This window comes from Micrasema longulum, unplaced genomic scaffold (assembly GCF_059751315.1).
Source record: "Micrasema longulum isolate JH-2025_06_02 unplaced genomic scaffold, ASM5975131v1 h1tg000383l, whole genome shotgun sequence".
NCBI classification, from domain to species: Eukaryota; Metazoa; Arthropoda; class Insecta; order Trichoptera; family Brachycentridae; genus Micrasema; species Micrasema longulum.
Window position 1 is genome coordinate 970,031 of NW_028277584.1, and position 22,251 is coordinate 992,281.

The 22,251-nt window shown below is 31.6% G+C and overlaps 1 protein-coding gene across 1 annotated transcript in view; it reads left to right on the forward strand.

Moving 5' to 3' along the window:
- Positions 1 to 22,251, forward strand: part of LOC148282013 (semaphorin-2A-like) — a 635,924-nt gene that overhangs the window by 607,049 nt on the left and 6,624 nt on the right. Inside the window, exons 4-5 of the mRNA XM_088225727.1 lie at positions 5,086 to 5,256; positions 7,814 to 8,084. Coding sequence (XP_088081853.1) covers positions 5,086 to 5,256; positions 7,814 to 8,084 — 442 coding nt within the window. The remainder of the gene's footprint in view (positions 1 to 5,085; positions 5,257 to 7,813; positions 8,085 to 22,251) is intronic.

The window sequence follows — 22,251 nt, forward strand, 5'->3', positions numbered from 1 at the left end:
AAAAAATCACAGTAGGCTAGATCCGATGAGAAGGGGGGTGAACAATTGGTGTCATGCCGTTTTCGGTCAAAAACAGCTTTACGGAGAGAGAGGTGTGAGCCGGCGCGTTGTCATGATGGAAGAACCAGTTGCTTGTGCGCTAAAGATCTGCCCTTTTCTTCCAGATACTCTTCTTCAATCTTTGCAAAACCTCTAAATTGAACTCCGTGATATTTCAAACATCTTACAGAGTTGAACAATGGTTCGGCGACGGTCTTCACGAACGAGAGCATTTATTTTGTCTATGTTTTTGTCAGTTCTTGACGTTGAGGGGCGTCCTGAACAGGGTTGGTCTTCAATTGATATTTTTCCATTTTCGAAATGTGAAAACCACTCGTAGACTCTAGTTTTACTTAGGACAGCATCTCCATGAGCAGTCTTAAGCATTGCAATAGTTTCCGCGGCCGATTTTTCCAACAGGAATCAAAATTTCACAGCCGCGCGTTGGTCTCGACAATCGGCCATCACGTTTTCGGAAATGGAAAAAAAAAATTCACTAAAAAAAATCCCACAGACGAACTGATACGTTCACAGCAACAGAACTTCGCATACTAACTCAAAAGACGTGTCCCCAACGGACTCCGGATTGAAAAATGGGTAATCCTACTCTCCCTCCCCACCACAGTGCGATTCCCGTTACTTTTGGGTCCCTCCTCGTGTATATATATATATATAAACTATTTGTGTAGAAGCTCTATGGGCGTTTATAAATAAATAAATAACAAATTCTAAAATTTGTCTCAATTTCCTATATATCTGATTATTTACAACTTAAACGATTAATGCTTACCAATTTTTTACTCATATCTCTTACATTTCATATTTATTTTGGATTTATTTTTTTTTATTATTTTTTTATTTATTTCTTAAGTTTGCTTATATTAAAACTAATATAAACTATTATGTACATTTACATCATCTATATATATTTACATTTCCTTACAGTAACTTATACATTTATTTTAAAATTCTTTCAGACACTTTTCATATATATATATATATATTCGTCGAATTCGCACATTAATTCTCTGTTTCCGACAATTCACTCTCTCGGGAACAAATACACTGATAAAATATATGTATTAGCTATAAGTTTATCAAACTTTAAGAAACAATTATTTTTTAATATTGATTAATAATTTAGTTCCTAGTATTTTTGTTTGCTTTTTAAATATATGTTTTTTTTTACATTTTGAAATTTGTAAATTGTTTATATTCTTTTTACATGTAAAAGCCCTTTGGGCGTTAATAAATCATAATTTTTACTTTTGTTAACTCGTATAATACCTAGATTGTTAATTGACTTCGTAAATAGACACAATCGCCTATTTATTATAATTTATTCTTCATTATTATTCAACGACAAGTTCTAGATCGTTATTTGATAATTTATTGAGAAGATTTCAATCCAAAAGCACTGAGAGAAAATGTTTCTTTGCCACTACAAAACAAGTCGTTTGACATTCAAGTCACTAACAGGCGAGATCCTGGACACTCAATAACAGAATTATAAACGTGGGATAAAGCAATTCAATTATTAGGTGATACTCACTGAAAATTATTCCTCTTTCCGTCTTCTGCAAGTCCGATATCTTTAGAAAACAATGATTATTACGTTAATAATCCCTCCGCCTCTTTGCACCATTCCAGGAGGGTAGAGATAATTCTGGAAGTAATTCCCGGGTCTCTAAGTTATTCCCGCGAATAACTTAATCCGCGCTAAGCTCGGTACTTAGAACACTAAGGAGGATAAACCAAACGCATTTCTCACTCTAGGCCACGAAAGCGTATTCTACAGGACCATAGACCTATTGTACTATTGGCGTTCTACATAACCAAAGGGGGAGGTGTGAGGTGAGGCTTTTATCTCATATTATATTACAGCGGTCAATTAGGGACATCCCTTTACAATATACATACACTACACAATCACTCAATGGAACTAATGATTCATTTTTGTGACGTGCTCTTGAGAACTTTTAGAAGTTTTCGTATGAAAAATGTTTGTTATTCCGTACGCCTCCATAAAAACCCATCAAATATTAGTAAAGCTCTAGAAATCCATCAGGAATATACTGTTGATAAACTTGATATTTTCTTTTAGTAGAAATACAGAGTATTTAGGTTAGCTTCATTAAATTTATCGAAAGACCTTTTAGAAACTTTAATCAAATCTTCTCGAATTCAGCAAAACATAATCCATGAATAACGAACCCTAAAAAATATGACAGGCTCTTCTATTTAAATATTTACGTAACTTTGAAGCTATCTTGAGTTATTGCCAAGTACACGTATAATTTAATTGTATTTTTCTATTAAGTAATATTACTATTGCCTTTCAAAGTATTTTTTTATCACCAGTATTTTTTTTTAATATTTCGCTGTGGCGGAAGTGACATTGAAACAATGACTTTTTGACTAAAAACGCAATTTGTAATGTCCTTAATTTTTAGTTTAAACACATAAATTTTAATGTTTTCCGTATTTTTCCGACCGTTTTTGTGTGGTCCACGATTACATGCTTGCAGATATTTTAAAACATTTGGATTATAAAGTTATCTCTTATGTTATCAAGTAGGACATATTTACATAAATGTAAATAGTTTTATGCTTTTAATTTGAATCAATAAAATGCACTATTTCAACATTAAAATTTAAAAATACAAGACATAATGGGTTAAGCACAATTCCACTGTTCACAACGAATTTTTTTCGAGATAAAGCTTTCTTTTATATTTTTTAAGGGATTGTTTGACGCCAGTTGTCAGTTCATCTAGCATTATCTAAGGTGCACCTCGAGGAGCCTAACTAACATTACACCCCAACTGTGGTTCCTTAACCGAAAGAATATCTAACTGGCCTAGATCTGGACTTTTAAATTTATTTTGTTTTTCATTTTCATGTTGCCTAATAAAAAAACATTTGTTTACTTTTTGAGTTGAATATGTTTCAAAGATATTTAAGAAGTAAGGGTGCCTTTTAACAGTAAGCAATTAACAAATTTACTAACAGCGACCATAAAATTTAAAAACAATTCAACTGTTCGAAAGTTAGATGAATATCTCCTTCTTCTTTAACTCATCTAGTGTCCATGCGGCTCGACTGTACAATCATCTCCCATCCACTATTAAAGATGTTTCTACACTTACTTAATTATACTCGTGTATATATTTTTCTAAATGTGTTTATAAAGGAATGTACCCAGACCCGCGCAAAATAACTTATACAGTATATAAACTAGAAAAAAAAACATTTGTTTGCATAAGCCAAGCAATAAATAACCAGAACAAAAGGAAAAAATATTTTTAATTAAAATATTTTTATATAAATACTCCCTTTCTAAAAACAAGCATCTTGCTCCGTTGGAAAGGTAGAAACATTAAATATAAAATAAAAATGTTAAATATTTTTTGTTTAATATATTATTTTTATTATCATTCCTCTTTACGCACCGAATGATGCATAGGGCACTGCATTAGTAAACGGTTCACCAATTGCGCTGCATCTCGATCTTTTATTTGTTACATGAGGTAAGATGATCAGTCTTATACATTTTTGCGGCGTAAAAATACATTTTTGAACAAATATTTTATGTCAACCGTGTCGAGAATCTAACCCGAAACCTCTTGCGTGGTGAGCAAGCGCGCTGACCACTACACCACGAGGCCGACAAATTTAATTTACAAAGAATTTTTCAGCGTGTGGGAATCAACTACTGCTTTACAAAATTATGACAGGAGTAGTTGACTGTGCGAAATTATTTAGTTTAATAACAATACATGTTCCAGCCAGGATTTGTAAATGGTATAATACCACCTGTTTCATGTACCAATAAGTAAAACATCGTATGTTAAAAACGCTTTTTTCGTAGGATTTTTTCAGTGTACAATACAAAATTTAAAGACATAGACTACACAAACATCACTCTGTCAGATTTAAAATTGACACTAAAAATGCATTATAGAATTTAATAGACATTATAATGATAAATATGTACATCACCCTTTCCCTCCTTATCATATCTTCATGCATCCTTGTCCCAATCCCGCCCAATTTACAATAACTGTTCTTTTTTTATTTAAATGTATTTTCTTTGATTATTAAAATATATATATACATGAAAATAACATTTTTATATATTAAAACTTATATGTAATTATATAATATGTATTAGATTTTCTTTACTAACTTTGTATACTTTGTGGAAATCTGTTATTGGTTCTGAGTTTATACACTATATCTGCTTGTTTACTTTAAATATGTATGTAGACCGTTGGTTTCCTAAATCAAATAAAATAAAATATCTGTTTAAATCACGCCTAAAGAAACATCTTCTTTCTCTTCATTAATCACTCATCTTTTCCTCCCTTCTTATTCCGTTTTTCTCTTTGAAGACTAGTATCGTTGTTAATTCATTTATATATCCGTATTGCCAGTCTTATATGTTTTTTTTATTTCTCCCACACTTTTTAAAACAAACATTATATAAATTGGACAAATACATATTACAAGTTAATAAAAATTAAAGAAAAACAGAAATAACAGAAAATTAATGTTTTTTTTAATTTTTTTAAATTTTATTGGTAAACCCTTACTGGTTACATATATTTAACAAAATATATAATATTTTTAACATCTTTTTCTTAATCTGAGTCTTTTGCTTAGTTTTGTCTGGTAGTTTATTGTATAATTTCAGTCCATGGTTTATTAGTCTCGACTGTCCTTGCATTAGTGGCTAATTTATGAATAAATTTTAAAGATTCTAGTTTAAAGAGTTTAGTTACATTTAATTGCTTAGTTTGTTTAAAAAGTTCTTTAGTTGCTGTTAGATAGGGTAGGTCATTTACTAACTTTAATATTTTATTTTGCTGTCTTTGCAGTCTGGGATGGTAAAAATTATGTTGCAAATACCTCAATATTAAAATTTATTGTTATAAACTTACTAACGGCATTGGTGTATTTGCTTTAACACCAAATACTCGTATTTTAGCGCCAGGCGATATTGTATTTATAATCTCCCGATTAATTATTCACTTTCTCTTGCAGAGGGACTCTCTATCTCTGGAGCCCAGTCACGTGGCTCAGTGCGTGTCCAAGGGGAAATCCGAACACTTCGAGTGCAGAAACCACATTAGGGTGATCCAACCTTTAGGGGATGGAGAGAAGCTGTATGTCTGCGGGACCAACGCCCACAGTCCCAAGGATTGGGTGCTTTATGTAAGTAACCTTTCTTTCTATTTTATCTTTAATTCTCCTTATTGAACTCCAACTCAGGTTGAATAGAATTGATACAATAAATCAGACGCATATCAGCAATATTTCTACCCGAATCAATGATTTGTTAACAACAATGAATAACGAATATTATTTGCCATACTGACTTTTAATAAATGAACACGTTATTCCATCTCACATTGGCAATGCGAGAAATAACTACAGATTGTTGTTATCATAGTAACTAAACTTGACTCACTGTGATTATTCATAAACATGTAGATACTTAAAAATTGAATATTTATACAAGTTGTGATTATACAGGTGGCCAGAGAATTGACGTCAAAAGATAAAATGTAGATGACTCATATTGAGGGGTATCCGAATCACCCCCATGTATGTTCCGTGATTTTGCGTAGTTTTCGAGTTATGATTTTTGGAAAATTTTAAACCAGATCGGTTATTTTCTTTCGGGATTCTAAGGTTTTTTAGGGGTTTTTATTTTTGTAACTGATTCTTTTTAAATTGTACTTTTACTCATAAGGTAAACATGAATGACAGCTATAAAAGTTTTGACCTAAAATAAAGAATTTGAGTTCGAGCGAGTTAGCCTTAAACTTTCAACATAAAATTAAAAAGCTAAAAGGGCTATTCCTTAGTTGTTAAGTAACTTTATAAACTGCGCTTGACTCAAGCTTTTGTAATAGTACAAAAAAGTAATAGATAATAGACTATTATTTACTGAAATCAGCTTTCAAAGATACTGAGGTGGAAAATGTATCAATTGTGTCGCCATTTTATCTACAACAGATATTTGTTGTTAGTTTACAAACTGTCTATCATAATTATCCTTAGGAATTTTCCACCTCAGTATCCTTGAAGGGTGATTTCAGCGAATAATAGCTTATTAAGTAATATTTTTTTGTATTATTACAAAAGCTTAGAGTCTATCGCAGTTTCTAAAGTTACTTAGAAATCAAAGGAATTGGTTTTTAAATTTTACGTTGAAAGTTCAAATCTGACTTTCTTGAAATTAAATTCTCCATTTTAGGTCAAAACTTTTGTAGCTTTCATTCACGTTACACAGGTTATTACCTTATGAGTGAAAGTACAATTTAAAAATAATCAGTTACAAAAATGAGAATCCCGAAAAAACCTTCCACAAATTGAAAAAAAAAAAGAAAATAAACGATCTGGTCGAAAATTTTCAAAAATTCATTAAAAAATCATAACTTGAAAACTACGCAAAATCACGGAACATACATGGGGGTGATTCGGATACCCCTCAATATGAGGCACCTTATATTTCACCTTTGGAAGTCACTTCTCCAGCCTCTATTAAGTAAATTTTTCACATTGAGGATGTTCAGTGATTTTTAAAAAAGTTATTAATTGACCATCAAACTAAGTCAAAAATGTTTTTTGTATATGTTTTCTATGTCGTTTTATCATTGCCATGATTTTTTTTAATTACTCCGCTATCACGGATGGATATCTGTTGTTTTACCTCCCGACATCCAGAAACAACCTGCCTCTGGCCATGCCGATAAATAAGAGCGGCTATGCTGCTGAACATATTTACTTTGGAGATCGACATCTATCACACTAGTTATTTTTTGTTTACTCTTAACTCTTGCTATTAGAGAGTATTGTGCTTTTATGATATTGGCCATTTCTCATAAGTTCCTAGCCTAATATGTTGTCCCAATTTAAAGCCTCAGAGATTTTATTTAATTTTTCATATTATTTTGTTTCAATAACAACGAATAGAATAACTAGACTTAAATTGATTTTTTAAATTTTTTATCAATAAATTTCATAAGAAGTACATATCTTTTATTAATTCTGTACAGATCTACTTGTATACATCTAGTAAATGTTATCATTGTAACTCTCCAAAAAAAGAGAGCAATTCTTGTGCTTGGAGAGTGACTTAAACTGTTGTAGTTGTTAATTTATTAGAGTAACTAATTAGTAATTTAACTAACTAGTTATTTAACTTTGAATATACGAGCATATGAGAAAAAATAATAATAAAAATAAAATAAAAACATAAAATATTTAAAGAAAAAAACATTAATAATAATTAACATTTAATGCAGTTTTTACACGTGTTCAAAACAATTTTTTAGATTAACTTTAAATTTATTTATGGATATATATTATTTTTAATTGTTTTTAGTTCATTGGGGAGATTATTATATTTTATACACCTTTGAAGATAAAGCTATTTTGACCATAACTTGTGTGGAATTTAGGAATTTTAATGTTATTTTGGTATGTGAGTGACTTATTCATCTTAAATTCTTTATGTATATTTTTTTTCTTTATTACTTTTCTGGTATTTTTTTCAAATAAATTTTCTATGAAATTCATCATTTTAAGGCTATAATAAAAAACGTATGTTTGCTGTTTTAAATTGTTTTTTAAATATTAATCTCATCACAAAACAGAACAGTAGTCCCAAGGAGTTGGGACGTGTCTTTTTGTATCGCACATTATGTATCTATTTATTTTATTTTTCAATTTCAATTTAATTCACGACAAAATGCTTTTTCAGCTTAATTTAACTCATCTCCCTCGCCACGAGTACATCCCCGGTATAGGCATGGGCATAGCCAAGTGTCCATATGACCCGTCCGACAACTCCACGGCCGTGTGGGTGCGCCACGGGAACCCGGGCCAGCTGCCGGCGCTGTACGCGGGCACCAACGCCGAGTTCACCAGGGCGGACCCCGTCATCTTCAGGACAGACCTTTATGACTTTCGAACCGGCCAGAAGAAATACCACTTCAAGAGGACCCTGAAATACGACTCCAAGTGGCTAGACAGTAAGTTCCTTTTTTATTACGAACAAACAAACGAACTATCACAAACCGATTTAAATGGGTCGGGGAATGTGGGTTTGTCTGTGTCGCTGTGTCCGAGCGGATGATGGTTCATTTATACAGGGTGTTCTTTAAACCCTATCACATCCGAAACTACGATTATCAGTATAGGCAAGATGACATGTAAGCATATTTTAAAAATATTTAGAACGAAGAAAACTCAAAAAAATATAATATTTAAAAAAACAAATGGTGGCTTACTTCTGCAGGGGAGAAGCGAAGGGGGCGCGGCCGTGCGGTTGACGGTGTATCAGACTCCCCCCTCCCTCTTCCTCGTTACTTCCCTGAAGAAGTAAGCAACCATTTGTTTTTTTCTATATTTTATTTTTTAAGATTTTAGTCGTTCTATTTTTTTTTAATGTGCCAATATGTCTTCTTGCTCATACTGATCATCGTGGTTTCGGATGTGACAGGGGTTAAAAAACACACTGTATGTGTAAAACAGAACCAGAATCCTGATTCAGTGTTTTTTTTCTTCTTGTATAAAAATCCTTTATAACTCTTTTGAGCCTAAGGGAGGTATCTAGGGTCCAACAGTATCATATTTTTTTGTTAATCATCATAAAATTATACATTAATTACGTATCGGAATCAGTTTGATGCATGTACGCGGTTTCTAGACTATTCCGTTTTCTGGACTATTCCGTTTTCTGGACTATTACGTTTCTGGACTATTGCGTTACGTAATCCAGAAACCGCATACGTGCATCAAACTGATGCCAACTAAACTATTCATAAATTAATAGTTTTACGTTTAGGCCCTTAGTTATTCTGTAGACGTCGCTTAGTACGCAAATGCCGATTTAAATTTAATCATGCCGTGTTATGTCGTTTTTAAATGTCAAAAAACTACTGGGATTAAAAGAGAATAAGGAGGGAACACATTTTATGTGTAAGTAACGAATTCACGATGATATACTTTAAGAATTAGATTATTTTAGCGTTTGTCAGATTGTTAAATAAAACAAACTAGATATTTTGTTAGTATTGCCAGGGTAGTCAATGTTTTTACCCGGCTTTCTATTAATAAACCTTAGTATAATATTAAACGGTATTAATTGACTTAATTACTGAATGATTTTTTACGTTTGCCTAATAAAAGCATCTGTTTTTTTTTTAATCCAATCAGTAAAATATTCTCGTGTGAAAACAGAACATAACAGTACACAAAATTATCTTATATTCGTGATATGATAATATATATTGTACGCGGTCTGGTAACATTACGCGGCCACTTGACGCATGCGCGCAGGCGGGATCTCAGACTTTTGGACACAGTGTGATGTATGCAAACATGATTCTCCGCGCCTACTGGTATATGTATTATAATTCTATGCCCATAATGTTACAAATATATCAAAATTATTAAAATATTTTATGACGAATTCTTTCAATAATAATTTACATTATTTGTCTTTGCTTTCCCTTAGTGCAAATAGTAAACATTACGATTTATCGATTAATAGTTTAACCTTTCCTTGAAAAAAAAACCGCGAGCTCCTGCGAGAGGTACCAGGAATACCCCAGCTAAAATGCTATAAATACGACTTAAAAAAAAAACATTATGGTTGTCATGGTAGTGTTTCATAATATTTCTAGTTTTCGGCAAAATTCGTACATTTTTTATAAAATACTGTTGCGATAGGATGATGTATGACATCGCGCTACTTTCATTGTGACACGTTGAACAGCACTGATCTAATGTCGCGCCATCCGTTAGCCTGACGGCACAGCGGGGAGTTAGAAGGGGGAATGCATGTACAATTTAAAGCACGAAATCCGGATTTTTGTGGTTATGGCTGGAATAAGTCACCAAATTGCAAAAAGCACACGTGCAAACTGACCAACACATCAAAAAATATTGATCCATCCGGGTCTAAAGGGAGTATCTAGAGTCTCCCGGTAGCTTATTCTTTTCAATAACTTTTTTGTTAATAATCACATTCATTTAATTTTTTGCATAATCTTACCCTTTAATGTTCAAAATGCATCAATTTTAAAAAATATTTTTCTGACGAATTCTTATAATAATAACCTATTTATATTTGCTTTTCCCCGTTCAAACAGCAAACATTATGATGAGGAAGTTCAGCCCGACGGGAAATTGGATACAAAAAATGTATTTCTACGCCTTAAATTGTGCGGTGAAGTTTCTTGAAAATATTTTTTTAAAAATAACAATCATTTTAATTAAACTGAACAACTTTGTATGACGTCTCTAGTTTTTTTTCCAAATCAATAAATGCTAAGAGAGTTGTGATAGGTTTCCGGTTTAGAGTAAGTCAACTGAAGAATCAGCAGAACTCATCGAGAAGAAGGGGAAGAGAACTTGAGACGTCACACGCAAAGTAATTTCAAAAAGACAAAACTTTAAGAAATCGTAGCGCTGATAATACGACGCATTATTTTATTTTTTTATTTGGCTTAGTTTAATAGTATGTTAACAAATATTTTTATTTTTTTAAAGTCGTATTTATAACATTTTAGTTGGGGTATTTCTGGAACTCGCGGATTTGTTTCACGCTTAGGCTCGGAAAAGCTCTCCATCATTTTCACTCTGGAATAATCTGGATCATCACACCAAAACGCGTCTTATTAGTTTGTCTGTCAAAAACCACGACGCTTACAAAACGACCGTGAAATCTTAAAATTTCATAATTAATTCGAAATCAAAATGTTCCTTGCATTTTTTTATCAAACCATCATATTCCTTCAAAATAATTGTCTCCCTAGAATCAAAACAAATCCATGTTTGTTTGGTCTATAAATAATAATACGTCGCTGCCGTAAGGTTCAGTTAACACAGCACAGCACAATACAACTCAGCATAATATATCCAATCAGCACAGCATATAACAGATCAGCACAGCACAGAACACAGGGTAAGACGCAATTAATGAATTTGCCAACTAACAAACAAGCGAGTGCCACATAATTGATTAGATTAGTCGGGATACGAGTAAATTGGGTACAAATAAATTAGACGGTTTATCCCCAAACGAAAGTGTTAAATTCCTAATTTGTTATATCTAGCTTCTTTTATTTTTATTCAATTAAATGTATCACCTTAATTTAACTTTGCTCGGTATGGATAAATTCCCCTTAAAAGTATTTCTCTGTGTCCGGGCAGATTAAAAATACAGTTATGTGTGTGATAAAAAAGCGAAATCCTAGACAATGACTTTTGACTCGATGGATACTCTCAGGTAAAAATCCTAAATTAGGAAGTCGTGGAGATAAGTCGGCCACGTTTTGCAGTGGTTGGCGTCCTGGGTTCGATTCCTGGGAGGATCAACATGAAATTTTTGCTTATAGATTTTTAAGTGAAAGACTGATCACCTTACCTTCCTGATCAAGATAAAACTACATGTACTTATCGGTGCAGTGCCCTTTGCTCTATTAGCTGTGGATTCTAGTTTTATGATGATCATTTTATATTATATACCGTGTGACTATGATATAACATGAGCCTGCGTAGAATACAAGATATATGTCATATCTCTCTATTTAAAAAAAAAAAGCTTTTTTGCAATAACAGGCCTGAATTTATTTTTTAAATTTATTTGTAGTAACATTGTACTTGTATATACATTTATTGAGGACAGAGATACAGTTTATAAAGACACAATCAGGAACGACCCATGCCTTTGAACTATATTTGATTTATTATATGATTATTTTTATACGTGTTTTTATTTTATTTATTATGGTTCAAAAACAATAAACAATACATAAAAAAATGGTATAATAATCACAAAATGTTATGTTTAGATATTGTTCATCAATTATATGTGAACACAACATGCGCAAATTAGTAAAAAAAGTATATATATGTAATTTCTTCTTAAAATTGACAAGCTTAGTGAAATTCTATAAATATTATTAAAGTTATGAAACTAAATTATACTAACAGTTTATTACAATTATTGTTCCTAAGTAACATAAGGGACTATTTGATTTAATTCATTGCTTTACTGATCTCCTATAATTATTTTATAAATCGTTAAAGATATCAATATCAGCATAACTTTCTACATCATTTTTTTATCTTAACATACGTGATTATACATTAAAGAGAGCCATATTATTATTGAAGGTTGGAAGATAAAATGTGGTGTATGATCTCAATCGCCGACTAGTGACATTCAGGGTACATTCTCGATCGAAAATACATTATTAAACAGTATAATAATATACGATATTTGGTGTTTACATATAAGTATTATCTATTTTTCTGAATGAAAAGAACAAGAGAACACGACAAAAAAAAATATAAATAATTTGGAGCTTTATTCACTAGATTAAACGTGAACAGAAAAAGATGTCGAAAATGCTTACTTTCGTCTACTTGATATTCCATTTGGAAGGGCCTGTAATCAAATAAATATCCTCATCATAATTCCCTTTCCGCACCTAATGGTGCATAAGGCTGCATTGGTACACCGATTGCAACTTATCTTGATATTTTTTTGTTACGTGAAGGTAAGATGATCAGTCTTACGCTTTAGTTAATATTCTAATGTAAAAACACCTTTTTAAATAAATATTTCATGTCAACCATGTCGGGAAACCAACCTGAGACCTCTTTCGTGCTGAGCAAACGCGCTTTGTCGGCGTCGTGGTCTCCTAAATAATATTTGTAACGTAAAAACAAACACAGCATCTTGTAGAGCAGAAAAGTTTCTTTGGAATGACCTTTACCATTTTGTTTTAATTTTGGTGCCTATTTTTAAATTTGGGATAAACGAACACCTAATAACATCCGTATTATTTTTTTAATACCTGCCTATTTTTCAACATAGTAATGAGTAATAAGAGAACGGATGCAGCAAACCCTGGTGACAACTGTCATTAGCAGAGGCGATACGGTTGACTGGGCCATATACTGCCGATGCCCCCTGAGAGCCTGAGAGCCTTACCATGCTTGCCTACTTTACAAGGCATCAGGTTCTCGACGTCCTGGACGTCCGCTACCGACTGTTCGTCGGCAGTTTAAGTCAAAACTACGGAATGCGTATCTGATTTGAGAGAACGCACAGGAGCCGACAGCCAATAGAGATGCATAGAGGCTGCTTTTGGACACCGTATGAAGGCGATTTCAACATATCTTGTCTTTCGCGTGTAACACAAAGTTAGAACACCGTTTGTTGAGAAATTTTTTAACACGGACTTTTGAGGGTTGAAAATTTTTTGTAATGTATTTTCGCTTATCTAAAATGATAGTTATGAAAACATGTGTTACTATTTTTAATTTTTTTATGTTTTTAAAGTAAGATTTTATCGATGACTATAATATTAATAGTTCACATTGAGTTTAACCGACGCTGCGCCGATGATTTATAAAAATACATTTATATCTCCCGTGAACATTTTTGAAATACTGTATTTCCTACGAAAGTTTGCAAACTTTAGTTGAGTTCGTAACAGGTAGCAAAAGTTTTCTTGCGCCATTAAAAATATATTTTATACTTTTTCTGTTGAATAGATAGAAGCTGAATTTAACCTTTTCGTCCCGGGTGCATATTCAAATATACCTACTCGAAATTTTAGATTGGTTTACTTACGTATCTACCAAAACTAAAAAGCTGCTACTTAACTTTTAATTACTGGGCTGCGATTAAAAAAGCTATCTTCATGGGTGCACTTCAAAATGGTAAAAATTAAAATAAATATTTTTTCTACGAAAATGTGTATATTTGTATGAAAATTCTAATTATCTTCGTCAGTAACCTGTAATTAAATATGTTAAGAAAAATAATAAAAACATGTTCTTTGATTCAAATTATTTATTGACGAATCTTAATGGAATTCAATTGTATCTCTTTCAACTTATTTTTAAATAATAATAATGGTTTATTAACAAAAATTACAATTTCTTTATCTACTACATACATACCTGGGTAATAGATTTCTCTGGATTATGTCTAGTCTGCCTAACTAGGTACAACCTGTTTTAAGGCAGATATTTTTATACAAAAATAAACAATCACATGACTACCTACTAGTTAATTTACTATAAAGTTATACAATATACATACCATTTATTATTTTAGAATGTATTTTAGTAAGTTTTCTGATTTTTCTCTAACTAAATTTTATTACAAATTTGTTTGATAGAATTCGGGTCATGGTTTTGTAATATTCGGGTAACATATTGAATATTTTGGGGCCCAGAAACATGAAATTTCTTTGCCCGAATTCAGAATTTGTGGTTGACCCCACGACCCATCCTTTAGTTTGACTGCTGGTAGTGTGGGAGTGTTCCTTTTGGCATTTAGTAGAATAATTTGCTTTCACAAACCTTATTATTCCAATGTACCTACGCTTAAGATAATATTTAGTTTTATATAAATTATCCTTACACTGTATGATATTTACTAGTCTGAAGATGTACATTAGATGGTAAAAGCGCTAATTGGTCAAACAAATAAGTGTACTAAGTATTTTTAATTAATAACTCATTAAATATAAGTTATTACGTCATTTTTACTTCTTAGATAAAATTGAATATAAATTTTACTTCCCATTAGAATACGGACCTTTACGTCTATTGTACTGGTACTAAATACGTCTATTGTTTTTCTGCTTATGTAAGTAGTCGAAATTACACAGAAAAGCTCGTTTTTTTAGTTTAAAAGCTGACTATTGGCTGGTTTGCTTGTTATTGGAGCAACTCTCTGTCATCCTTATAAATATAATTTCGTTGATTTTTCATCGAAAAAAATCGGGTTGTGGTCCCGTGTCTAGTATCAAAGACTACCGAATAGTTTGAGATTCAAAATTCAGTTTTTCTCAACTCTGTTCATTTTTTCTAATAAACTCGATATCAAAATATTTGGGTAAATTATAAACGACGCAAATATTCATTTTCTTAAGGAGAAAAGTTCACTAAATATGCGTCGATAAAATCAATTTAATTTTAAAGAAATACGTTTGAAATGTGGCTTGAATGTTTTAATTGATTTAATTTTAATCAAATAAATAAAAGACAACTTTGTTTTTATCCACATTTTTCTAAGTATTTTGATATATTAAAAAACAAAGTATTTTTACAACTTTTTTTTTAATAACGACAAAATTAGATATTCAAATGTAAATTTTTTATTTAGTTTATTATTTGGAATCGTCCAGACGTTTTTTTACAGTAAAAATGTTTACAAAATAAATAAAAAATGTAACGAACAAAAAATACTAAAGATAATGTTGTTTTAAAGATAAAATAATAAAAATATATATATATTATCAAGTTATTGAAGTGTGCAATTTAATTCTGTTGTCCTTATAAAATATATTTTCAAGGTAAACTGAGTTTTGAATCTCAAATTATCCGGTAGTCTTTGATACTACCCACGGGACCACAACCCGATTTTTTTCTATAAATAATCAGAAAAATGAACGTTGAATAATTTCTAAGGTGTAAAACATTTTTATGTTAGTTATAGCAATAAAAATATCTGATAATTCCTTTGTAGATACAAAGAGAATACATTTTTTTTATATCCACAGGAATTAATTCAGGTTTAAAAGGGTTAATATATATTTACGAAACGACAAATGCGTTCGTTTATTTCATATACCTATTTAAATTAATAATATTACTTCTCATTTCAATTAATCTGTCTGGGCGGATTAAGAATATGAAATGGAACCCAAATCCTGCACGAGTGGTTTCGTCTCGATAACTACTCTCAGATAAAAATCATGAACAAGGCAATCGAGTGGCGATAACTGAGCCTTGTAGTGTAGTGGTTGGTGCGTTCGCTTACCATGCTTAAGACCTCGGGTTCGATTGCTTGGAAGGTCCACATTATATCGACATATTACATTTCTAAATTCGACAGACAAAAAATGGCGCACGATGCAAACCGTGCACCTCCTACTGACACACCATTATATTTATTTAATATTTTGAAGCATTTTAAAAACACGGGAGAATCACAGAAATACAAAAATGTCCGTCGACCGCCTCCAAATTAATTACTGTACGAAGGGTATTACAGTCCGATTCATGTTTCAACGTGTTTAAGATAACAGATTACACGCAACAATGTGTCAGAATGTCGCCACTAACAAGGTAATCGTACGGTTTCCAAGAGATAATTATTTTTTGCCGAATGCACGTGTTTGTAAAATCTTTTTCCTGTTTTACTTCGAAGCTTTGCCGGGAGGTGTTAGTAATTCGACGGTAAATCCGTGTAAGCGGATTACATGCGGAAACCGATTTACTGTACGGACTGTAGTCACTCGACATCGGTACCTTCCTATACGAATACGAAATTGACAAGTCCTCGGCGAACGCGGCCTATTGAATACGTTCGCAGTAGGACTTTGCATGGAAAACTATACGTGTTCTCCGAAAGTAATTAATACAAGTTTGAGATTCAATCCTTCGATAAAAAAAGGACGCTTCATTCCTATCTATTTGCTGTTTATTTATTTATTTAATCCTTCGGTATACTATTAAATAACCAGAGAAAAGTCAGAGGAATCGCTTTTTTTTCTTTTCTTTTTTTACAAAATACACAATTTTAGCATAGAGCACAATTATATTTTTTTATGCCCCGACTTGTTAGAAAATTCCGTGTTAAGTCGGGACTCTTCTATATATAAATCAAAAACACATATTAACATATTAAACAATATACAAAATAATCAAAACAAAATACAAAATCATAATAGAAAAATATAAACAATAAAAATTCATACATGTCGAAAAACGGAACGCAGAAAAGTTATATCTACCTACATGGCAATATGTTATTAATAATTTATAGTAATTTTATAATTCAATTCGGTAATTAATTTAAAGTAAAAATAAATACAAAATAATACAATAAAGTAATAATAGTAACACATCTACATATATAGTAGAATATGTAATTTTATCAACATAATATATATAAATATATTATGTTGATAATGATGAATATTCCATAAATATATTTCATAAATGGTACATGTTTTTTTTATTCTATACAAATCTACTTTTATACATCTAGTAAATGTTATGTATATACTCTAAGGTAATAACTATAACTCTCCAAAAAAAGAGACCAACTCTTGTAAACTTTTTTAAGTTACTCATAAACTAAGAAATTTCCCTTTTAGATTTTTATTTTTAAGTTGAAAGTTCAGGTCTGACTCGCTCGAACTTAAATTTTGCATTTTAGGTCAAAACGTTTGTAGCTTCCATTAATGTTACGAAGCTGATTATTTTATGTGTAAGAGTACAATTTTTAAAAAATGAGTTACAAATAATAATCTTGAAAAAAAACTTTCAGAAATTAAATTTTTTCAAATTAAAACCGAAAATTTTCAAAAACTTATTTTAAAAATCTTAACTCGAAAACTACGCAAAATTGCGGAAAATGTGGGGAGTGGGGTGTGACGCGTCCAAACTGTATATCGCTAGCCCAAAGCAACAGTGATATTATATCTCTAAAAAACCTATTCTCAGATAATCGACTTTGAGGTGTGCGAAGGGTCTGACGGAATTTAATTATTTAAAGTAGATTGTGAAATACTATATTTTTACATAGGTTAACTATCTAACTTCAATATTTTATTATTTGAAAACATTGATTTATTTAAGTTATGAACATATCTGCACGTGTATCTTAAAATCAGAAATTTCGGGTTTATCTCACTGTTGCTTTGGGATAGCGATATAGAGTACTAGCTTTTACTCGCGGCTTCGCTCACGTGGCATTCAGGAGAAATTATTTTTAGGTAATAAATTAGTTGTGTCGTTTATCGATAAAAAAATTCACGATGGAATGAAAGATTTTATCGGGATTGAAAGCAGCTTGGTCTTCCAACTTCTTCTTCTCTGTCGTGATCATTGGTACTCTCACCAGCCATTCCACTGACAAAGCGTCTCCACTCTTCACGGCTCTGGACCCTCTCCACAGCTCCATACAGGGTCGCCCGTGAGGTTGTTTTCGCCTGGTCGATCCATCGAGCTGCAGCTCTGCCTCTGATTTTCTGGGTTACGTCTAGCTATGTGTCCGAAGAACTGTTAATATTAACAGCTCCCCAGGGAGTTGAATGCAGTCCTTGTCTACAAAAATTTGGACAAACTCAAAATATTTTTGATTAATTTCAAATTTATTATTTTTGACATCCCACCTTACCGCCTACTTATTTTTCAAATAATGTTGTTCATTATTACTTTATTTGAATCTTTTTTAGTGTATTTTTGTAACGTTCGGGGTAAAAAATAAGTAGTCTATTTTATTTCCTATTTTTCCGGCTATACCTGTGCAAAAAATCATACCGATCGGTCTCTCCGTTGAAACGTGAAGGACACACAAGCAAACACACTTTCGCATTTATAATATTAGTATTTCACCAACAAGCCACAGGAAATGGCTTGGTGGGATTTAAATTATTGTAAAAATGTATATTAATATAAATAAATAAAATAGATTTATATAATTCCAGTGTAGGCGAAACAGAATATTATAGAATACAATAACCTATATTTAAATGATTAAGTACAAGTGATTAGTAATTACGCCCTTGAAGTAATTATTTTCTCTGTCATTTGATCTATGTCCTCTATATTTAATGTATACGGTATTGAGGAGAAATATTTCCTGACCCCCACACCAATGTCGGACTGTCCGGGACAACACAGGACCATAATTTGTACTTGGAAACAGTCCTCTGTAATTATTTATCATTAATTCATTGAGAGACTTATGAAAGTAAAGGTTATTATAGGTACATTGGAATAATAGAATACTCTAAATATAGGACCCAACAGTACCGACATTATAATATTAATGAAGGTCCTTTACAAACTATAAATTAAATTAGATGTTAGATGAAGACTAACCTAACCAAAGGACACTGCATATTCAATTAACATACTCTTGTAGTGTTTAGATTCCTTGGTAATAAATATACGTACCGAAGTATCTAAGTAATTATAAATTAAATTAATGGTCAGTTTTATAAAAAATAAATAAACCTTTTTTAAAAAAGTTATTAAATCAAATATATTATTATTTCCTCTTCTAACTCTTGTCGGCAACTTATGAGGAAATTCGGTGGACTAAAAAAAAATATGTATCGTGTTATCTTCGCTACGATTTTTTAAGTTTTGTAATTTTAATTACTCCGTGACGTCACTAGTTATCTTAGGTGAGTTGTCCTGATTGGTGAGTTAGCTTCCCGGAAACTGGAAATCTATCATAATACTCTATCATTGGTTGATTTTAAAGAACTTGTGACGTCATTAAAAAAAGTTCATTCATTCACAAAGTTCAGTGTCATTTTAGGACATCCTAATTGACAAAATATTGTGTGTAAAGTTACCTAAATGCGATATATTTTTTTTCTTTTATGTTAAGGTTAAGGTTTACTCGAAGATTTGATGATAATTAATATTCATAGCATTTGCCAAGATATTAATTGATTAAGTACAATTTGCGAAGCCGGCTACACTAAGTTACATGTTGAATTTAATATAATATAAATACACGAAATAAATTTGTTTCGTATATATAAAATAAAATTAATCAACACTGAGAAAAACATTTTACGTAAAAACAGATTCCATTGAAATTTCCCGCGTGACAAGCGACCATGACTATTCGCTGTAAAAATATTTCTCATAAAAACAACGGAAACTAAATAATTTCCGAAGACATTCATTCGTGAGAATTCTCTAAAAAATCGCAATAAAAACGGGACACTTATTTATTTCGCTTCGCGAATAAAACGTTTGAATCGTAAAAACGCCATTTCATTTCTAGTCGTACATTTGTAATTTTTGACCGTAGCGCCGCTGGATGACATAAAATGCGGCTATCGGACTTTTCTTGTTTTCTTATCTCGACATTTTTTCGGTTCGGAAGGAAGTATAGCGGAAATAAACCGCCCTTCCTAGGTATAAGGCTGTACTCGCTAAGTTAGTGCCTATTTAGAGCACTCTCGTATTTACGGTCGAGTGTTCACGCCAGGATCTGAAACAGTAAAACTAAACTGTCACGTAAGCTGCTCGTTGAATGCGCTTATTCGATTCTTAAATTCTTTCTAACCTTTCTAACTAATACAAATTCAGTAAAAAATGTTATTTCATCTTTTTACTATGTAATAAACTTAATTGCTATCTTCTGTTTTTTGGTACATACCATGCGCGGTCCGTTCATAGAACGCATGGAACATTTTGGCAAATAATGTTTATAAAATAGCATATTTAATAAATTAATTATCAGTCATAATACCCAACATTTAAATTACTATTAACAAATTATGTAATAATAATTTGATTAATAATTGAGATAAATTGTAAAGGAATTTTACTATCGCCTTATAAAAATATGTTAAAAAGCAACGTATCCTCCAATACATCCATTTACCAGCGCTGTCATGCGCGTACTGACCGGCGAGTACTTGCTACCGGCTGGCTGGGTATCGATTTAAAGAATGATCGCGATGGAAGCATATTCGAAATTCCGTTCCAGCGCCGTACTGAACGCGCAGTCCGGGCGCAGGCGCAGACTTCAATTCTCACTAGGCAACGGAAGCAGTCGAAACATTTCAATACATTATTTTCCATGTAGTTTACACCAGAGATAATGTAGAACTATTACGTTTACACACGACGCGAACGCAACGCCGCGCCGCGCCGCGCCGCGCAGCACAGCACAGAGATGCGATTTTGGTATTTTGGCGCTGGAAATAACAGTTTAATCGTCATTTTGTGATATAGTAGAAATACAAGGTAAAATCTAGAATTTAATTCAAACATTACATCAATATAATGTTGATTTTTATAAGAAAAAAGTTTATAATCTACTACATATGTTGATTTTTCGGGTTCAAATAATGACATATTCTTTTTCGTTAAAAAGTCATGTTTTTTAACAAGATAATATATATTTTGGTTACACTGCATTTTAGTCAAATAAAATATAACGCCACAAAATACTTCGCAGTTATTTATTATAGTATATATTATAGTGAAGTTGGTTGATTTTTTATTACAATTTATTACTAGATATGTAAAATTATTGTTACTATTTCTAATCATATGTATAAAGTATTTAGTTTGCCTTTAATTTCTCAAGGGCAGTGTATATTATTATGTACCAATTACTTATATATTAATTGCTTCCCTAATCAAAAACCCCACCTCACGCCCCTGGTACATACACTTTGTATAAAATATACCCAAACTGGTTGGTTTTAATTAGTTCAATACGTGTGAAGCATATATGGAACGTATGTGTTACATGTGTGTAACACGCGTGTAACATATGGACCGTGTTCAGGACAATGGTTTCAAACCACAATTCTAGAAAAAAGCGTTTTCATTATTGCAAATGTGTTTAATACCAATTGCGTAAGACTTACATACATTCTGGCAAAAGGATTCAAGTCAATAGACGTTTCGTTTGTAATTGTGGTTTAAAACCTGTGTCCTGAACACGGTCGATACGTGTAAAGCGTGAACATTTCGATAGGCTAATATAATTATTATATTCTTCTTTTTTTTTTTTTATTTGAAAATTTGTTTATAAACCCTTACGGATTATTATATTAATTTTACAAAAAATAATATAAACATTTTTTATTCATACTCTGTTGTTCAAAATAATATTTTTTATATCTTTTGAAAAGTTTTTCTGAGTCTTTTGTTTAGTTTTGTCTGGTAGTTTATTGTATAATTTCAGTCCCTAGTTCATTAGTCTTAATTGTCCTTGTCTTGTTTTAGAAAGTTGTATATGGTGTTTACTGATATTCTCGTATTATGTCCATGTTGACTACAATTTTTTACAAGTTTTAGTTCTTCGTCTACAATTACATTAGTGGCTAATTTATGGATTTATTAATTTTATTATTCTTCTTATGGTTCCACTGCACGGTGGAAGTTGACTATCAAAATGAAATATCTTATTTTACTCTAAATAAGGATTTTAGGCTACAGTGAAACCACTTTCTTAAGTTTTCAAGCCAGGAGATACGTCGTCTTCCTATACTGCGTTTTCTTTTAACTTTCCTTCGCAATACGATACGGACTATTTCGCATTTCTTTTCCCTTATAAAATGTCCAAAGCACCCTAGCTTTATTTTCCTAACTGTATTTATTACTTCTCTT